Below are 15481 nucleotides of genomic sequence, written 5' to 3'. Positions count from 1 at the left end.
GATGCACACACCTATATTCCTCTGGATTCACAATTCGCTCTTCTTATATCATTATTTTGTTCTTTTCATCGCTGGCCCAACCATCTGCCTAACAACCTCCCGTTCTCCCCGTATCCCTTTTCCTCCCCTGCCCCCGCATCTCTCCTCACAAGAGCAAGAAAAGCATCTTGCTCTTCTTTCTCAGAACCCCTCTTTCCCTTCCTGTAGCCTGTCTTCTCTCGCCTGTCTTTGTCCCACCCCCTCGTTTCTTCCAGCTTTCTCCCACCACCACCACAATCATTCTGAAGAAGGGTCCCGACCCGGAACGTTACGTCCATATTAATGTTTTATGTGTTATTGTTACTGAATGTCTTGTTGTTACTTGCGAGCGGAGCACCAAGGCAACTTCCTTGTATGTGTACATACTTGGCGAATAAACGTATAGGGTGATTTCACTAAAGGTCACTGGAGCGTAGATCCGCACCCACGTGACCAAAATTCTCAAGTGGAGGACACTCGAGGGTTCGGTACATGTTAGTGGATGGGAAAAAACGCATTTTCCCACCCGTTAAAAACATAGAAAACGGCGAGGTTGTGAGCTGCAATTTACTGTGCCAGTCGGGGTGACCGTGAGGCACAGCTACCTAGATTTACAGGGGAAAAAAAAGATAGCAAGTAACGTAAATTCAAGAGGGAACTGAAGGTGCCAAACCGGCGGAAATGAACAGCCGACATTTGCCGTGGATATTTACAGGTCCAAAATATCGGGAATTATCGCGTTTGCTTGCTGAATTTATCAAAAGTAAGTTAATAATGCCTTACTTTTGATAAAATTCAGCGAGCAAACGCGATAATTCCCGATATTTTGGACCTGTAAATATCCACGGCAAATGTCGGCTGTTCATTTCCGCCGGTTTGGCACCTTCAGTTCCCTCTTGAATTTACCTTACTTGCTATCTTTTTTTTTTCCTGTAAATCTAGGTAGCTGTGCCTCACGGTCACCCCGACTGGCACAGTAAATTGCAGCTCACAACCTCGCCGTTTTCTATGTTTTTAACGGGTGGGAAAATGCGTTTTGTCCCATCCACTAACATGTACCGAACCCTCGAGTGTCCTCCACTTGAGAATTTTGGTCACGTGGGTGCGGATCTACGCTCCAGTGACCTTTAGTGAAATCACCCTATTCATTAATTCCATGCTGCCCGACCCGCTAAGTAACTCCAGCACAAAGATACTAGAGGAGTCTGAAGAAGGGTTTCGACCCGAAACGTTGCCTATTTCCTTCGCTCCATAGATGCTGCTGCACTCGCTGAGTTTCTCCAGCATTGTTGTGTACCTAGCTACATAACTAGCTCCTCTAGTAGATACACAACAATGCTAGTTATCCTCTAGTATGTGTTCAAGAAGGAACTGCAGATGCTGGAAGATCGAAGGTACACAAAAATGCTGGAGAAACTCAGCGGGTGCAGCAGCATCTATGGAGCGAAGGAAATAGGCAACGTTTCGTGCCGAAACCCTTCTTCAGACTGATCTTTGCTCCAGTACCTCTTGTCTCCGTCGGGCACGGCAGTGGCGGGCAAAGATCTTATAGCGAAGCTTTGCTATAGGATCTTTGGTGGCGGGGACGCGTACGGGGAAAGCGCGGTGACGTCTGGGGACGGGACCAGCTCGAGACCAAAGATCTCCGCTATAGGATCTTTGGTCCAGGGGAGCGGGGTGACGTCATGGGGGCGGGACCAGCTCGAGACGTCCAGGGAGCGGGGTGACGTCTTGGGGGCGGGACCAGCTCGAGACGTCCAGGGAGCGGGGTGACGCGGTGACGTGTAGGGGGCGGGACCACGGTCCAGGAAGATGGCGCCGCTGCGGAGTGAGTGAGAGGCGGAGAGAGATAGAGGGCGGCGGGGAGGTCAGCCCGAGGTCCCGGTGACAGGGCGGCGGGGAGTTGCCCTGAGGTCGGGTGTGGGGGCGGCGTCTTTGCGATGTGAGCAGGGAGGGGGGTTTCTTCGGGGACCGCAGCTCCGGGGGTTGGCGCTGGAGGGGGAGGCTCTGGTCTTGAGGGGAGTGGGTCGGTTTGTCATCCGTCTGATGATCTCCGTCCCCAACACTCAGGCATCGCAGCGTTTCTGAAGAACGCCTGGGCGAAGGAGCCGGTGATCGTGACATCGTTCGCCATCGGCATCGCCGGTGAGTGTACGATGGGTCAGGTGGGGATACATAGAGGAGGGAGGGAGAGAGAGGAGCCGCGGTTGGGTGGGGGTTAGGGTGCGGTGAAGAGGGGCGGGGGAGGCGGGAGAGAAACGGGTGAAGGATAAGAGGTAGGGGCCAGGGTAAGGGAGTAAGCAGAGGAAAGGAGGGTGGAGGGAGGGACTGGAGTGGGCAGGAGAGCATGAAGTCTGGGGACAGGGTGGAGGAAAGGGAGGCTACACGAAGGTAAAAAGATGGTCAGAGAAAGAAGAGCAAGATCATGGGGTGAAATATGTGGAGGGAGGTGGTTTGGGGGTGATGGGCTGACCAAACTATTTGGAAACTGGGGAAGTTAGTGTGGAGGATAGGGGAAGGAGGGAGAGAGGAAAATGATTTGACCTCCATGTGCTCTGGTTTCAGCTCTTATGTTGCCATGGGTGAGCCCCGTTGCCCATTACCAAACAAAGATGAATCGTGCTGTACCCCTACAGTATCCAGGTGAGTTTATTTCAATCGATTATATCTGTGGGATGTATCCCACATCCCTCACAGTGACATCTTGTACATCCACACTGTACCCATCACTGAGGGCTCCTTGTGAAGCTTCTTTAGACACCAGAGGGTGGTGAATCTGTTGAATTCATTGCCACTGATGGCTATGGAGGCCAAATCATTGGGTATATTTGAGGCAGATTCTTCATTAGTATGGGTGTCAGGAGTTATTTGAAGGTGGGAGAATGGGGTTGAGAGAAGGATAGATCAGCCATGATTGAATGGTGGAGCAAACTTGATGAGCCAAATACCCTAATTCTGCTCCTAGGACATGAACTAAAAAGTTATTTGGTTCCTCAGATACACTATTTTGTCAAATCTGACTGTAACCTGATCTCTGCATTTCCATCTACCAACAGAGAACCTCTCACCCCTTTGCTGTTCAAGATCATTTGCCTCGCCTTAGATTATTCCAGATGTTGGTCATATAAGCTTTCATGAACCACATAGACCTAATTTGTGTCCTTTTAATAAAGAGACCAAGACTACATAATGCTCCAAATGTAGTTTCACTAATTCCTTGCATAGTTAAGCATGATCTTCTAGTTTTTAATTTCCCTTTCCCGTAAACAATAACATTCAGTTAACTTTTTATGCACCTGCATACTAGTCTTTCGTGAATTATTCACTGGGACCACCAGATCCATTTGCATTGCAGAGTTCTGCAAACTCACCATTTAGATATTTTTCTTCACTTGCCAGGTTTTTGTCCATTCATTTGAACTATCTCTATCCCTTTGTCAGCTGCTTTACATCCACTTCACAACTTATCTATCTATCTATCAACTCGATCTATGTGTAAGCAGCTAATTGAGCCACCATATTCATTAAATTTATTTATAGAAATCGTGAAAGGTTGAGGCCCCACCACCAATCCCTATGGCATATCACCCACTAACTGGCGCCAAATATAAAAGGGTCCATTCTTAATGTTTCCTGTCAGCTTGACAATCTTTTATTACCGATCTCTTACACCTTGTTTTTATGTTCTACAATAAGTTTTTACGTGGACCCTGATCAAATGCCACAGGGAATCCAGAGAACATTAGTTATAAGACAACAGGCCCTTCGGCCAAACGACCATGCCATCGAAGATGCCCCATCTATAGATAACCTCCTGCATTTGGCCCATGTTCCTCTATACATTTCCTGTTCATATCCCTATCCAAATGTCTTTTAAACTTTTACCGTTTACTCTGGCGGCTCATTCCATATACCCACCGCCGTGTGGAAACATTTGCCACTGATCTCCCCTTTTAGTCTTTCTCCGTAGAACGTAAATCCATGCTGTAAAGTTTCAAACTCTCCAACCCTGGGAAAAGGATTGCGACTATCTCTCCTACCTAAGTCTTTCATAATTTTATGTGCCTTGATAAGGGCACCTTTCAGCCTCCGTTGCTCCCAGCCTATCTAATCTCTCATAACTCAAGCCTTCTACGTCCCTTTGGGGTTAATCGCATTCTTCCTGCCGTATGACAACCAGAACAGGACATAATATTCCCAAGTATGGTTAAATCAATATATTGCATAGCTGCATATTACATCTGCTGGTACCTGTTTATTCATAGCACGTTTCTTCAAAAAACTCAGTTGATTTGGTCAAACTTAATTTCCCCATTGCTGAAATTTGGTGACTGATTACTTTGAACTTTTCTAATCCATTGTAACACTGATAGATTCCATGTGCTTCATTATAACAATGGTGTACTTGGCAGCCTTTTTGTAACATACTCATTGAGCTAATATGTTGATTATTTCTCTCCTCGCAGTTATTACTTTGTTGTTTGTTTCTTAACAGTTCCTTTACGGGATGATGACAATATGCCTGATATTCCATCCCACCCTTGTGACAAAATTGGACCATCTCTTGAATGGATGAAGAAGCTTTGACGAGCACATGGAATTAGTTTGTGGTGGGTCTTGAACCTAGATGTGTGCAATTAAGAAATAAGGCACAAAAATAAAACGTGTTCCTGCCGAGAGCTTTTGAATTCCTTGTTGCCCATTCAGAGCGTTGCTATTTGTACCAAAGAATTGGAAGACAAATTCAAAGGGGCAGAAATGTACAATTCTTTAGTAAAGTTTAGCACTGCAGGTTTGGGATGGATGGTCACGTGCACATACTACAGACAACACAGAATCTGGCCCTTGCGTCCATAATGTCCATGACAACCATGATGCCACAATAAACTAATCCTCTGCCTGCACATGATCCATATTGCTCCATTTCCTGCATATTCCTGTGTCTATCTACAAGCCTCTCAAATGCCAATGTTGTATCTGCCTCCATCAACCACCACCTCTGGCAGCATATTCTAGGCACCCAGCACGGTGTAAAAAAAAAAACCTTGCCTTGCACATCTTTAAACGTTGTCCCTCACCTGGGAAATGCTGCCTCGTCCTCGACATTCCCACCCTGGGGAAAAAAAGTTCAGAATATCTACCCTCTGTCTGGTAATTCTATGTACTTCTGACTACTTTAGTGTCCGAGGGGCCTATTTTCTATCTCGTTACCTTGTTTCCCTTAATATAATTATGAAATCTCTTTGTATTTCGCCTTAATCTTATTTGCCAAAGATAGCACCTGATTTCCTTTTCAAGTGTGCAAGTTCATATATGGTGGAAGACTTTTTCTTGGGCCTTGGAGAGATGGCATATTGCTCTTATACCATGGTCACCCAGCATCCTCTTCGATTGTCAGATTTCAACCTTTAGCTCGGAACAGAACCCTAGCTTCTACCATAAATATTTTCTTGTGCAAGTAAAATATGTTCCAGCAAAATACTGGATTTACAATGCCATCTGCTGTCTGCTTGGAACATAGCTTGTATTTATCCAGCACTGTGAATGTATCCCAAGGTAACTAACAGGAGCATCAAGTAAATGAGACTGCATTTTATAGCATGGTCCCAAAGAAAATGCTGAAATCCACCAAGTGGTCAGATTATCATCTTTGTAAAGAGCAGAGGGAAAGAAAGACAGTCTGACAACCAACACTTATGCTTGGACCAGGGCAGCAGAACACAACTGATAGCCGATGAAGGCTGGCTTGCTTTCTGCTGTCTTGGCATAACAGTCTGAGATGACAAATGTGAGGGTCATTGCACAGATTAAAAACCAGGAGTCTGAGGATTGTATAATCTGTGTTTTAGAATCAGGATGCAAAAAAGAATAGAATGCACAGGAACTTCACGTTACCCCGCGCATGAGCAGACATTGATAACGGCTTTACATCAAACATAAATGCAATTGTAATGCAAAACTGAGATAAAAGGGCTTGATATAGAGGATCAAAAAGAAATCAACGTGTTATATGGATCCTTTGTAAAATGTGTAAGGACCACAAGTATGTGCAACATTTACGCTTCAAACGATTGACTCGTGTTGAATTTATGCTTGCAGAGATACAGTCTTTGTCACTCATTTACATTCGTCACACTGACATGTTGGAGGTTACCAGCGACATGGTCGATTCGATTGGCCTCTGCTGGAATAATTCTATGATTCCCAATTATTGAAGAGGGGACAGCCATCATCAACATCCAGCTGTTAAAAGGTTTTCAAAGTATTTTATTTTGGATTTTTTTTCACATCATTAAACTGAGTTGCAAATATATTAACAAAAAGACTTTTTCTAAGACTGTACAAATATCTGAACTTAAAAGGGATAAGCAACAGAAAAAAATCCACTTAAGACACCAAATTACAGTTTTAAATGAGAAATGAAATTTAAAAAACAGACCAGATTTCACACACCCATGCGCATACACATCCACACATACAGACACACGTTGCATTTTCCATTCATCAACACTTCTGCTGGTTGCACAAAGTGACAGCAGGTTCCTGGGAACAGAAAGACCAGCACGGTGCCATCATTGTACGCAATCAGCGCGTGCATTTTACAGAAAAGGCCGCACTGCACTCTATGGTGAAATAAAAGACAGGAGATGGGGCGAGATGAGAGAATACCTCCATTCACAGCAACTAAATGGCCAAAGGCTGTACTTTAGCCACGACGAACAAAGTGCTGCTCGAAAATGGCTGCCAATTTGACCGCCTGTACCTTCTGCTGGTTAATCACTGAGGTAAAACCAGCCACTAGATTTCCAACCCCCCCCCTTACCCCTTTTATGATGTTGATAACAGCAGCATAATTGGATCTTTAGTGAAGGTCAAATTTTGCATGAGCAGAAGTAGCAGAGGGAAAGGGGAGTTATGCAGGTCCACATTCAGATCATTTATAACAAGTATATTTAAAAACAAAGCCCCCCTGTTCAACACAAATATCATTGAGGCTGGAAAATAAAAGTTGTTGGTGACAGGTTTCATCGTGACCCAGTGATAGGTCTCTTCAGCCTACGTTTATAACGTTGGCAAACTGCATCAGACAAAATGCTCAAAGCAGAAGGACAGACATAATGAGAAAACGAGTGGAAAAGGCCTGGGAGTAGCAGCTCTTGCTCTGGAACCATGTTTTGGCTGGGATGGCATTTACAAGTTGAAACTCTCATCGCTCTCTGCTGCATGTAACTGGGTGTCATCAGCATCGGTCATGCTGCTTTCCTGGGACTCATCTGTTCCAGCTGTAAAAACAAGATTTTTAGGAAGTTAACTAGAAAGTCTGCAATCTTTTATACACACATACAGCAGTGATGCAGCTGGTAGAGCTGCCGCCTCATAGCGTTAGAGACACGCGTTCAACCTTGACCTTGGATACCGTCCTTGTGGAGTTTGCACAGTTTTGTCTGTGACCGCACAGGCTTCCTCTGGGTGCTCCGGTTTCCTCCCACATCCCAAATTTACGTAGGTTTGTAGGTTAATTGGCCCCTATAAATTGCCCCAAGTGTGTAGGAAAGTTGGATGACACAGAACTGGTGTGAAAGGGAGACCAATGGTTGGCATGGACTTGGTGGGCCGAAGGGCCTGTTTCCATCCTGTGTCGCTAAAATAAACCCATTGCATATTTGGGGTGTAGAATTGGTATTGGCAAGTTGGATTATAGCCAATCCCAAGACATTTTATACATCCATTAAAAACAAGAGGGTGACTCTTGGATAAAGGAGGAAATTTGAAGTTTAGAGAATTTAGGCGAGGTGCTATACCAATACTTTGCATTAGTCACCAAGGAGAAGGACATGGAAAATAGTGAGATTGCAGGATGTACTAATATGTTGGGGCATTTTAAGATGAAGTAGGTGAAGAGCATTAGCATGGATAGCACTGCAGGGCCTGAGGGTCTATTACAGGATATCGTGCAAAACAAGTAGGGAGATTACTGAAGCCTTAAAGAAGATATTTGTATCCTCTCTAAATGTTGACAAGAACTCAGAGGATCGTAGTTTCTTTGTTTAAGAAGGGAAGTAGATGTAATCCTGGGAATTATAGGACAGTGAGACATGATAAGAGTTTGTAAAAATTGTAGGAGGCATAGACAGCGTAGACGGTCAGAATCTTTGTCGCGGGGAGGAAATGCCAAATACTAGGAGTGCATAATTTTGAGGTGAGAGAGAGAAAGTTTAAATGGGATAAAGGAGATGTATATATGCAAGAATGTTTTTTTGTGGTGAAAATGTAGGCAGAATGGATTTGTTTAATTTGGCATATTGTTTAGCACAGCACACTTTTATAAAAGGAAATATCCTCTCCAAATCCACATCAAGCCCCTTGTCACTCTTCTGAACTACAGAGGATACAAGGTTATTCTCTCCAGCCAACCTTCATAAGATAACCCTGCCATTTAAGATATAGATCCACCAAACGCTCTCCTAATTGATTCAAACACATAAACATCTGCCTTTAAATAAGACCACGATATACACAGTACTGCAGATGTGGGCTCAATGCCTCATTACTGAAACATAACTTATCTTTTGTATTCTATTCCTCCCACAAGAAAGGAGAACATTCTTGCCCCACAAGTAATTTCTTCCACCTTGATTACATCCCTTCTCTCTGCTCCTGTTCCTTCATGCACATCGGACACTTTAGATGCCCTCTGCTATTTCAACACATTGCAATTCCCTGGGCTCAACAGGCTAATTTTTTCTACTGTGGATCCAAAATCCTTCTACACCTCCCATCCCACATCAGGACCTCCACTTCTCTCTCGCACCCAGCTAAACTCATCTCATACTGAATAATTTTTCCTTCAACCACGCTTACTTTCTCCAGGCCAATGGGAACTTACATAGACCCAAAATCGTTTAAGAGGAGTCACCATATTAAGCCACAGTAGAGTATGAAGTTGTCAGCTCATCTACTGATGCATATGATTTTGGAGACATTCAGGACTATCATTGCAACGTCTATACTAAGATGGCCAAAGTTAACCCTAGACAGATGGCCTTTTGGACACAGTGATCTACAATCAATGTTGTAGTGCAGGATTTGACCGTTAATTTTTTTTTTTTTTAAGTTTAATTTTGTATACTCATGACTATGGATTCAGAACATATATGGGCTGGCCTGGAACCCAACACAACATTTGTACTGAAAGCTCTGATAATACTGCAATCGTTCACCAATACCAACCTGTGTCATACTGGTAACCCTCACTGTGCTGCCCATCATTTGTTACAGGTTCCTCATCGTCTGGTAGGTAACGCTTGTCAATAGCCTCTTTGATCTGGTTGTTGGCTCCCTTTGGGTCAAGATCCATGGCCCAGGAGAAATTCATCAGAGCCAGGTGTGTCTGCCCTAATTTCTTGTACACCTGTTGATAAAAACAGCACTCTGCTTTTAAGATCTTTAAAAGTGTTACAATAATTTGAATACACATGTAGGAACAGAAAACCCGATCTGCTGTAACCTTTGAATTGCAATCGATGTGTTAAGCAATATACCAATAGCAATTCAAAGAAAACAAAATTACACAAAAGATAATCTGAAATAAGAAAAAGGGGAAAAAAAAGATAATTCACATTATTTGTGTCTACACTTTGGTTACAGGCTAAAGTGAAAAGTGATGCGTCATAAAATAATTATTGTGAATTATTTAAAATAAAATCATTATTTTTAATTATCCACAAACAGTTATGCAGGAGAAAGAATGAAGTTTATAATGTATTTAGATTATTTCTGACCCAGTAAATCATCCTACACATAAATAACCACTATGTTGCCAACATTTGAAAGAGGAGATTCACCAGTATGTTACCTCGAATCAAATGTTTAATTATGTAAAGAGACTGGATAGGCTGGATTTATTTTGCTTGGAGCAGCAGAGGCTGCAGTTGGACCTGTTGGGGGTGTATAACATTATGAGAGGCATAGATAGGGTAAAGAGCAAGAAACATTTCCCTTATGGGAGAGGAGTCCAAGACCAGGAAGCACAGATTCCAGGGGAGAAGCAAGAGATTTAGAGGAGATCCGAGGAAGATTTATTTTCCACGCAGCAGGTGGAGGAAACTGGGGGGAAAAAAAACGCCTGAGAAGATGGTGAAAGCAGATGCTCACAACATTTGTGCAGCATCTGGGTAACCTATCGAATTGTCAAGGAATAGTAAACAGCATACCAAATATTGGTAAATGAATTGGGTCAAATGAGCATGATGCCCTTTCCTCCATGACAGTCATCCTCATTTACCGGCCACCTAAACCAAACCCCTCCTTCCTATCTGACTTCACTGAACCTCACACTTGCCTCATCCCTCTCCCCACGTCTGCTGCTACTTGGTGATTTAAATATTCATATGGACTCCCCCACCTGCAAGCTCGCATCTGAATTCGCCTTTTTACTTGACAACTTCTCTCTCACTCAGCACGTCACCTTTCCCACCCATGACAAAGGTCAAATCCTTGACCTGGTCTGCTCCACAAATCAACCGGTACTCGACCTCTATCCATGCCTCTTCCCCCTCTCTGATCATAAGCTTATACGGTTCACCATCCTTTCTCCGACACCTCGCCCCCGCTTTCTCCGAGAAATCAAAAATCTTCCTCCGTAATCTAAAATCCATTGATCCCCACCATCTCTCTGACCTGCTCTCCACCACTCTCCCCCTGGACTCAACCCATATCTTACCTGATGATCTCACAAACCATCTGAACTCTACCTTGTCTACCTCCCTTAACATTATGGCCCCCCTCAAAACAAGAACCGTAACTTTCAACACATCTTCACCCTGGTACACACCTGCACTTCGTAAACTGAAACAGACTGGTCGCCGACTTGAACGACTCACAAAGAAATCATCTCTCACAGTCCACCTTGAAGCTTACAAACTCCACCTCACTGACTACAAAGATGCCCTCATTGCTGCAAAATCTGCCTACCTCTCCTCCATATTCACCAACCCCTGCCTAAACCACAGAACCCTCTTCTTCACAGTGGGCAACCTCCTCAAGCCTCGAGCCAACACTCTCCCTACCTCTACTCCGGATCTCTGCAACTCATTCCTCCACTTTTTCGCTGATAAAATCAGCACCACTTTTTCGCTGTTAAAATCAGCACCATCCATCAATCTATCCCCTGTACCCGACTCCCCAGCATCTACTCCACCGCCTACCAAGGCCCCTCCTTTCAACATCTCCACTGACCTCCTTACCCCTCCTCCACACTGCTTCCTCTCCCAGTTTGACCTGGTCACCCCTACTGAAATCTCCAAATTCATCAGCTCGTCCAAACCCACTATCTGCTCCCTCGACCCTCTCCCCACTCCCCTGCTGAAGTCCTGCCTCCCCGTTCTCTGCCCCTACCTCACTAATCTCTTCAACTCCTTATTGTCCCAAGGAATTGTCCCCTCCACTTTCAAAACTGCTGCTGTTACACCAATCTTAAAGAAACCTGGTCTTGATCCCTCCTCATTAACTACCGCCCAATCTCAAACCTCCCCTTTCTTTCAAAAACCCTGGAGCGTATCGTTGCGTCACAACTTCATTCCCACCTCCTTGCGTATAACCTACTTGAACCCCTCCAATCTGGCTTTCGCCCCTTCCATAGCACAGAAACTGCTCTCCTCAAAGTCCTCGATGACCTCGTCACCTCTGCTGACACTGGGTCCCTCAACATCCTCATCCTCCTCGACCTGAGCGCAGCCTTCGATACAGTGAACCATAACATCCTGCTCACCAGACTCAAAGACCTCGGCATTGAAGGCTCTGCATTCAGCTGGCTCCGTTCCTACCTTTCCAACAGATCCCACTTCATCTCTCTCCACAACGACACCTCTGCTACAGCCACAGTCACTCAAGGCGTTCCCCAAGGCTCGGTACTCAGCCCCCTCCTCTTCATCATCTACATCCTCCCCCTTGGTCAGATACTCCGCCACTTCAACCTGGACTTCCACTGTTACGCCGATGACACCCAGATCTACCTCGGCACCAAATCCCCCCACAACCCCCCCCCTCTCCCATATCAACTCCTGTTTGTCAGCTATAAAAACCTGGATGCAACATAACTTCCTCAAACTCAACAGCGATAAAACATAATTCCTCCTCATAGGCTCCAAATCCACACTCAGCAAAATCAATAACCCCACTCTCACCATCGACGGCACCACTGTCTCCCCAGGCCCGCAACCTTGGCATGATCTTTGATTCCACCCTCTCCCTTGAACCTCACATCCGCCATGTCATTAAAACCTCCTTCTTTCACCTCCGCAACATCGCCAAACTCAGACCCTCTCTCACACCTCCCGCTGCTGAAAGACTCATCCATGCCTTCATCTCCTCCCGACTGGACTACTGCAACTCACTTCTCCTTAGCATCAGCTCCACCTACATCAACCGACTCCAACTGGTCCAGAACCCATCTGGTTCCACCTAAACCCTATCAAACAGTTTCATGCTTCTTTCAAAACGGAGAACATTGCAGTATTGAATATTATACATTTATCTTTACATTATTGCAACAAATTGCAGCAAGTAAAAATGTCATTGTTCTCTTGCCAGTACACATGACAATTAATGACAATTGACTCCACACTCCCTCTTCTGCTATATTTTGGTAATCGTTCCTCTTCCCACTCAGTCATTTGATTGTCGGTCGGTTGACCAGAAACAACGACTTACACCTTTTGCCTCCACTTCCCTCCAGCATTCTATTGTTTATTCCAGAAGGAGGATAATATTGCAAAGGAGGAGAGCCTGGTGTCCAGGTTTTTGGAAGGCGATAATAAAAACATCAGTTGTTATTGACCCTGCTTTGAGGTTCTTTTCTGCAAGACATCAGCAGCAGGCAGGTTGTTCACTACCTTTTGGACACCAGGTTGCCTTGATCTTCATACAAATGAAAATTAATACAATTGTTTCCCATTTATTTATTTGCAGCCTCACATTTGGACTTTTTGTATTCAACATAGCCCGAGTCTTATAACCTGGAGACTGTCACCAAATTCTCCATGGATAGCTAAATAATGTTAATGCAAGACATAATAACTGTAGGAAATATTGAGTTTGAGTAAGAACTGTCTGAATGCAGGTTTCTGAATAATAGGGAAGTCAAATTTCTTACCTTTCCTATTAGAAAGTAAACAAGTGACTCTTTGGGAACGATTTGTTTTAGTTCTTCAAGCTCCTGCAAAGCTGCCTAATGAAAAAGAGAGTAGAGACATCACTGTATGTTGAAACCACAACTTGTATCAGAATGTATTGTACGATACCCAACAGCTCACTTACCTTATACTTCTCATTCGCAAATAAAATGGAGGCTCGATGGAATTTGCATAGGGGATTTTTTGGATCAATACTTATGGCTTTATTTAGTGTTTCAAGTGCACTCTCGGATTTCTTTAATGCATGCTGGACCTGGAAAATAAAGCACATGAGCATCCGTTTGCTTCATTATCCAATCTGTAGGAGCAAGTTCAGAGTTCTCTTAAAAGAACAAGCTACATCTAGCATCCAACCAAATGTTCAATGCCTGACATTCAAGGAAAGGGTGGCATGCGCATTCTGATCACAGCCAAACAGACTATTTATTTGCCTCGTCTGCTGTTAATCAAATCTACTGCTATGTTAATCGACATAATACGCGACTCATTCAAAATGCTTTGCAACACTAGGGGCCCCAAGTATTACTCCTCTGAATGGAACACAACTAGAACATTATTGTAAACGCAACTTGAAACTTGTGGACATACTGGAAAACTATCCAGCCAAAGTCAAACGTAGAATACTCCCCAGTAGAGTTCCATTTCAAATTTCTGGCAACATTCTGATCAGCATCAGACAGCCCCACAAGGACATAAGGAATGGGTGGGTGAATCATTAAATATAAACATTGTTCAAAACTTGTTTTTAAAAAAAGGTAGACATTTTCGACTGACTATCTATGACAACTAGTGACAATCATACAGCATGGAAACAGGCCCTTGGGCCCGACTTGGCAATGCTAACCAAGATGCCTCATCTAAGCTAGTGTCCCTTTTGCCCGTGTTTGGCTCAAATCTGTCTAAACCCGCCCCTATACTTTAACTGTCCAACTATCTTTTAAATGCTATTTATAGTACCCACACCTAATTCCTCCAACGGCTTGCTCCATATACCCATTACCCTCCGTGTGAGCTCCCTCTCCCCCCCCATCTTTATGGAACTTTGGTTAGGCTGCATTTGGAGTGGTGTGTTCAGTTCTGCTCGCCCCATTATAGGAAGGATGTGGAGGCTTTCGAGAGGATACAGAAGAGGTTTACTAAAATGCTGCCTGGATCAGAGAGTATTAACTTTCAGGACAGGTTGGACCAAATTGACATCATTCTCATAGCAGGTGACCAAAACAGTCCATAATTCTCCAAGTGTGGCCTCACCAACGTCTTGTAACAAATGTCACAATGTCCATTCTTAATTCTCTGACTGATGAAGTCCAGCATGCCAAAAGATTCCATCACATATCTACCTATGACACACCTGCAAGGAACCATGTACTTATACTCCTAGATCCCTCTGCTTTACAACAATTCCCAGGGCCCAATCATTTACTGTGAATGCCCTGTCCTGGTTTGACATCCTAAAATGCAACAACTCACTCTTAACATAGAACTGTACAACACAGCACAGCGAACAGGCCTTTAGCCCACAATGTTTATGCCAAACACGATGGCAGATTAAACCAATTTCCTCTGCCAGCACATATTCCATATTCCACCATTCCCTGCATATTCATGTGCCCTTCCAAAAGCCTCTTAATGGCCACTGTTGTATCTGTCTGCACCACTACTCCATAGCAACATGTTCCAGGTACCCACCTAAATTATCAAAGATTAGTAAGTTTACAAGTGACACTATAATAGTCCTGCACATACAAAAATAGTCCTGCACATCTCCTTTAAATATTAGCCCCCTCTCCTTAAAGATTTGCCCTCTGGTCTTTGGCATTTCGACTTTTTGAAAATCCAAGTTGGTCCAACCTACCCTGAAAGTGAATTAATCCCATTCATCTTAAACTTCTGAATCAGACTCCTATGAGGGACTTTATCAAATACCTTACTAAAATCCACGTCAACAACATTATCTGCCCTACCCTCAAACCAAATTAAACTCCATTAGCCCTGCTGATCATGAACCTGTCGTAATTCTTGATAATCATTTCATTATACCAGCTATTTTAGTGTCACATGTAAACTTACTAATCTTTGATAATTTAGCAGTTCGGTTACTAAATCCAAAGGCTTGAACTCATTTTTATCTGAATTGCTTGGAATAACTGTCACTTATGGCCCAAATAACTTTACCCATCACAGGTAGACAAAAATGCTGGAGAAACCCAGCGGGTGAGACAGCATCTATGGAGTGAAGGAATGATGCTGCCTCACCCGCTGAGTTTCTC

At 44.0% G+C, this 15481-nt stretch overlaps 2 protein-coding genes across 4 annotated transcripts in view; one reads left to right on the top strand and one right to left on the bottom strand.

Annotated features, from left to right (window-relative positions):
- The first annotated feature begins 1752 nt into the window (after positions 1-1752).
- Positions 1753-6341, top strand: ndufa3 (NADH:ubiquinone oxidoreductase subunit A3). Its single transcript, XM_055657130.1, has 5 exons — positions 1753-1846; positions 2089-2163; positions 2584-2661; positions 4514-4628; positions 6118-6341. The coding sequence occupies exons 1-4, from the start codon at positions 1831-1833 to the stop codon at positions 4603-4605; spliced, it is 261 nt and encodes an 86-aa protein (XP_055513105.1). The 5' UTR covers positions 1753-1830; the 3' UTR covers positions 4606-4628; positions 6118-6341.
- cdc27 (cell division cycle 27) overlaps positions 6270-15481 on the bottom strand; it is a 57771-nt gene continuing 48559 nt past the window's right edge. For all 3 annotated transcript variants that reach the window (XM_055657123.1, XM_055657124.1, XM_055657125.1), the window contains 4 exons: positions 13336-13464; positions 13172-13246; positions 9250-9430; positions 6270-7301 (listed from right to left, as the gene is read on the bottom strand). In XM_055657123.1, the coding sequence (XP_055513098.1) occupies positions 7210-7301; positions 9250-9430; positions 13172-13246; positions 13336-13464 (477 nt within the window). In that variant the 3' untranslated portion in view covers positions 6270-7209. The remainder of the gene's footprint in view (positions 7302-9249; positions 9431-13171; positions 13247-13335; positions 13465-15481) is intronic.

Source organism: Leucoraja erinacea, chromosome 27 (assembly GCF_028641065.1).
Source record: "Leucoraja erinacea ecotype New England chromosome 27, Leri_hhj_1, whole genome shotgun sequence".
NCBI classification, from domain to species: Eukaryota; Metazoa; Chordata; class Chondrichthyes; order Rajiformes; family Rajidae; genus Leucoraja; species Leucoraja erinaceus.
The sequence above is the reverse complement of the archived record's forward strand: the minus strand, read 5'-3'. Positions and strand labels throughout refer to the sequence as shown.

Bases quoted from the DNA above. Each gene is read 5' to 3' on its own strand.
- ndufa3 (XM_055657130.1), top strand. The intron at 2,164-2,583 runs GTGAGTGTACGA...CTCTGGTTTCAG, and splicing joins GTTCGCCATCGGCATCGCCG to CTCTTATGTTGCCATGGGTG. The intron at 2,662-4,513 runs GTGAGTTTATTT...GTTTCTTAACAG, and splicing joins TGTACCCCTACAGTATCCAG to TTCCTTTACGGGATGATGAC.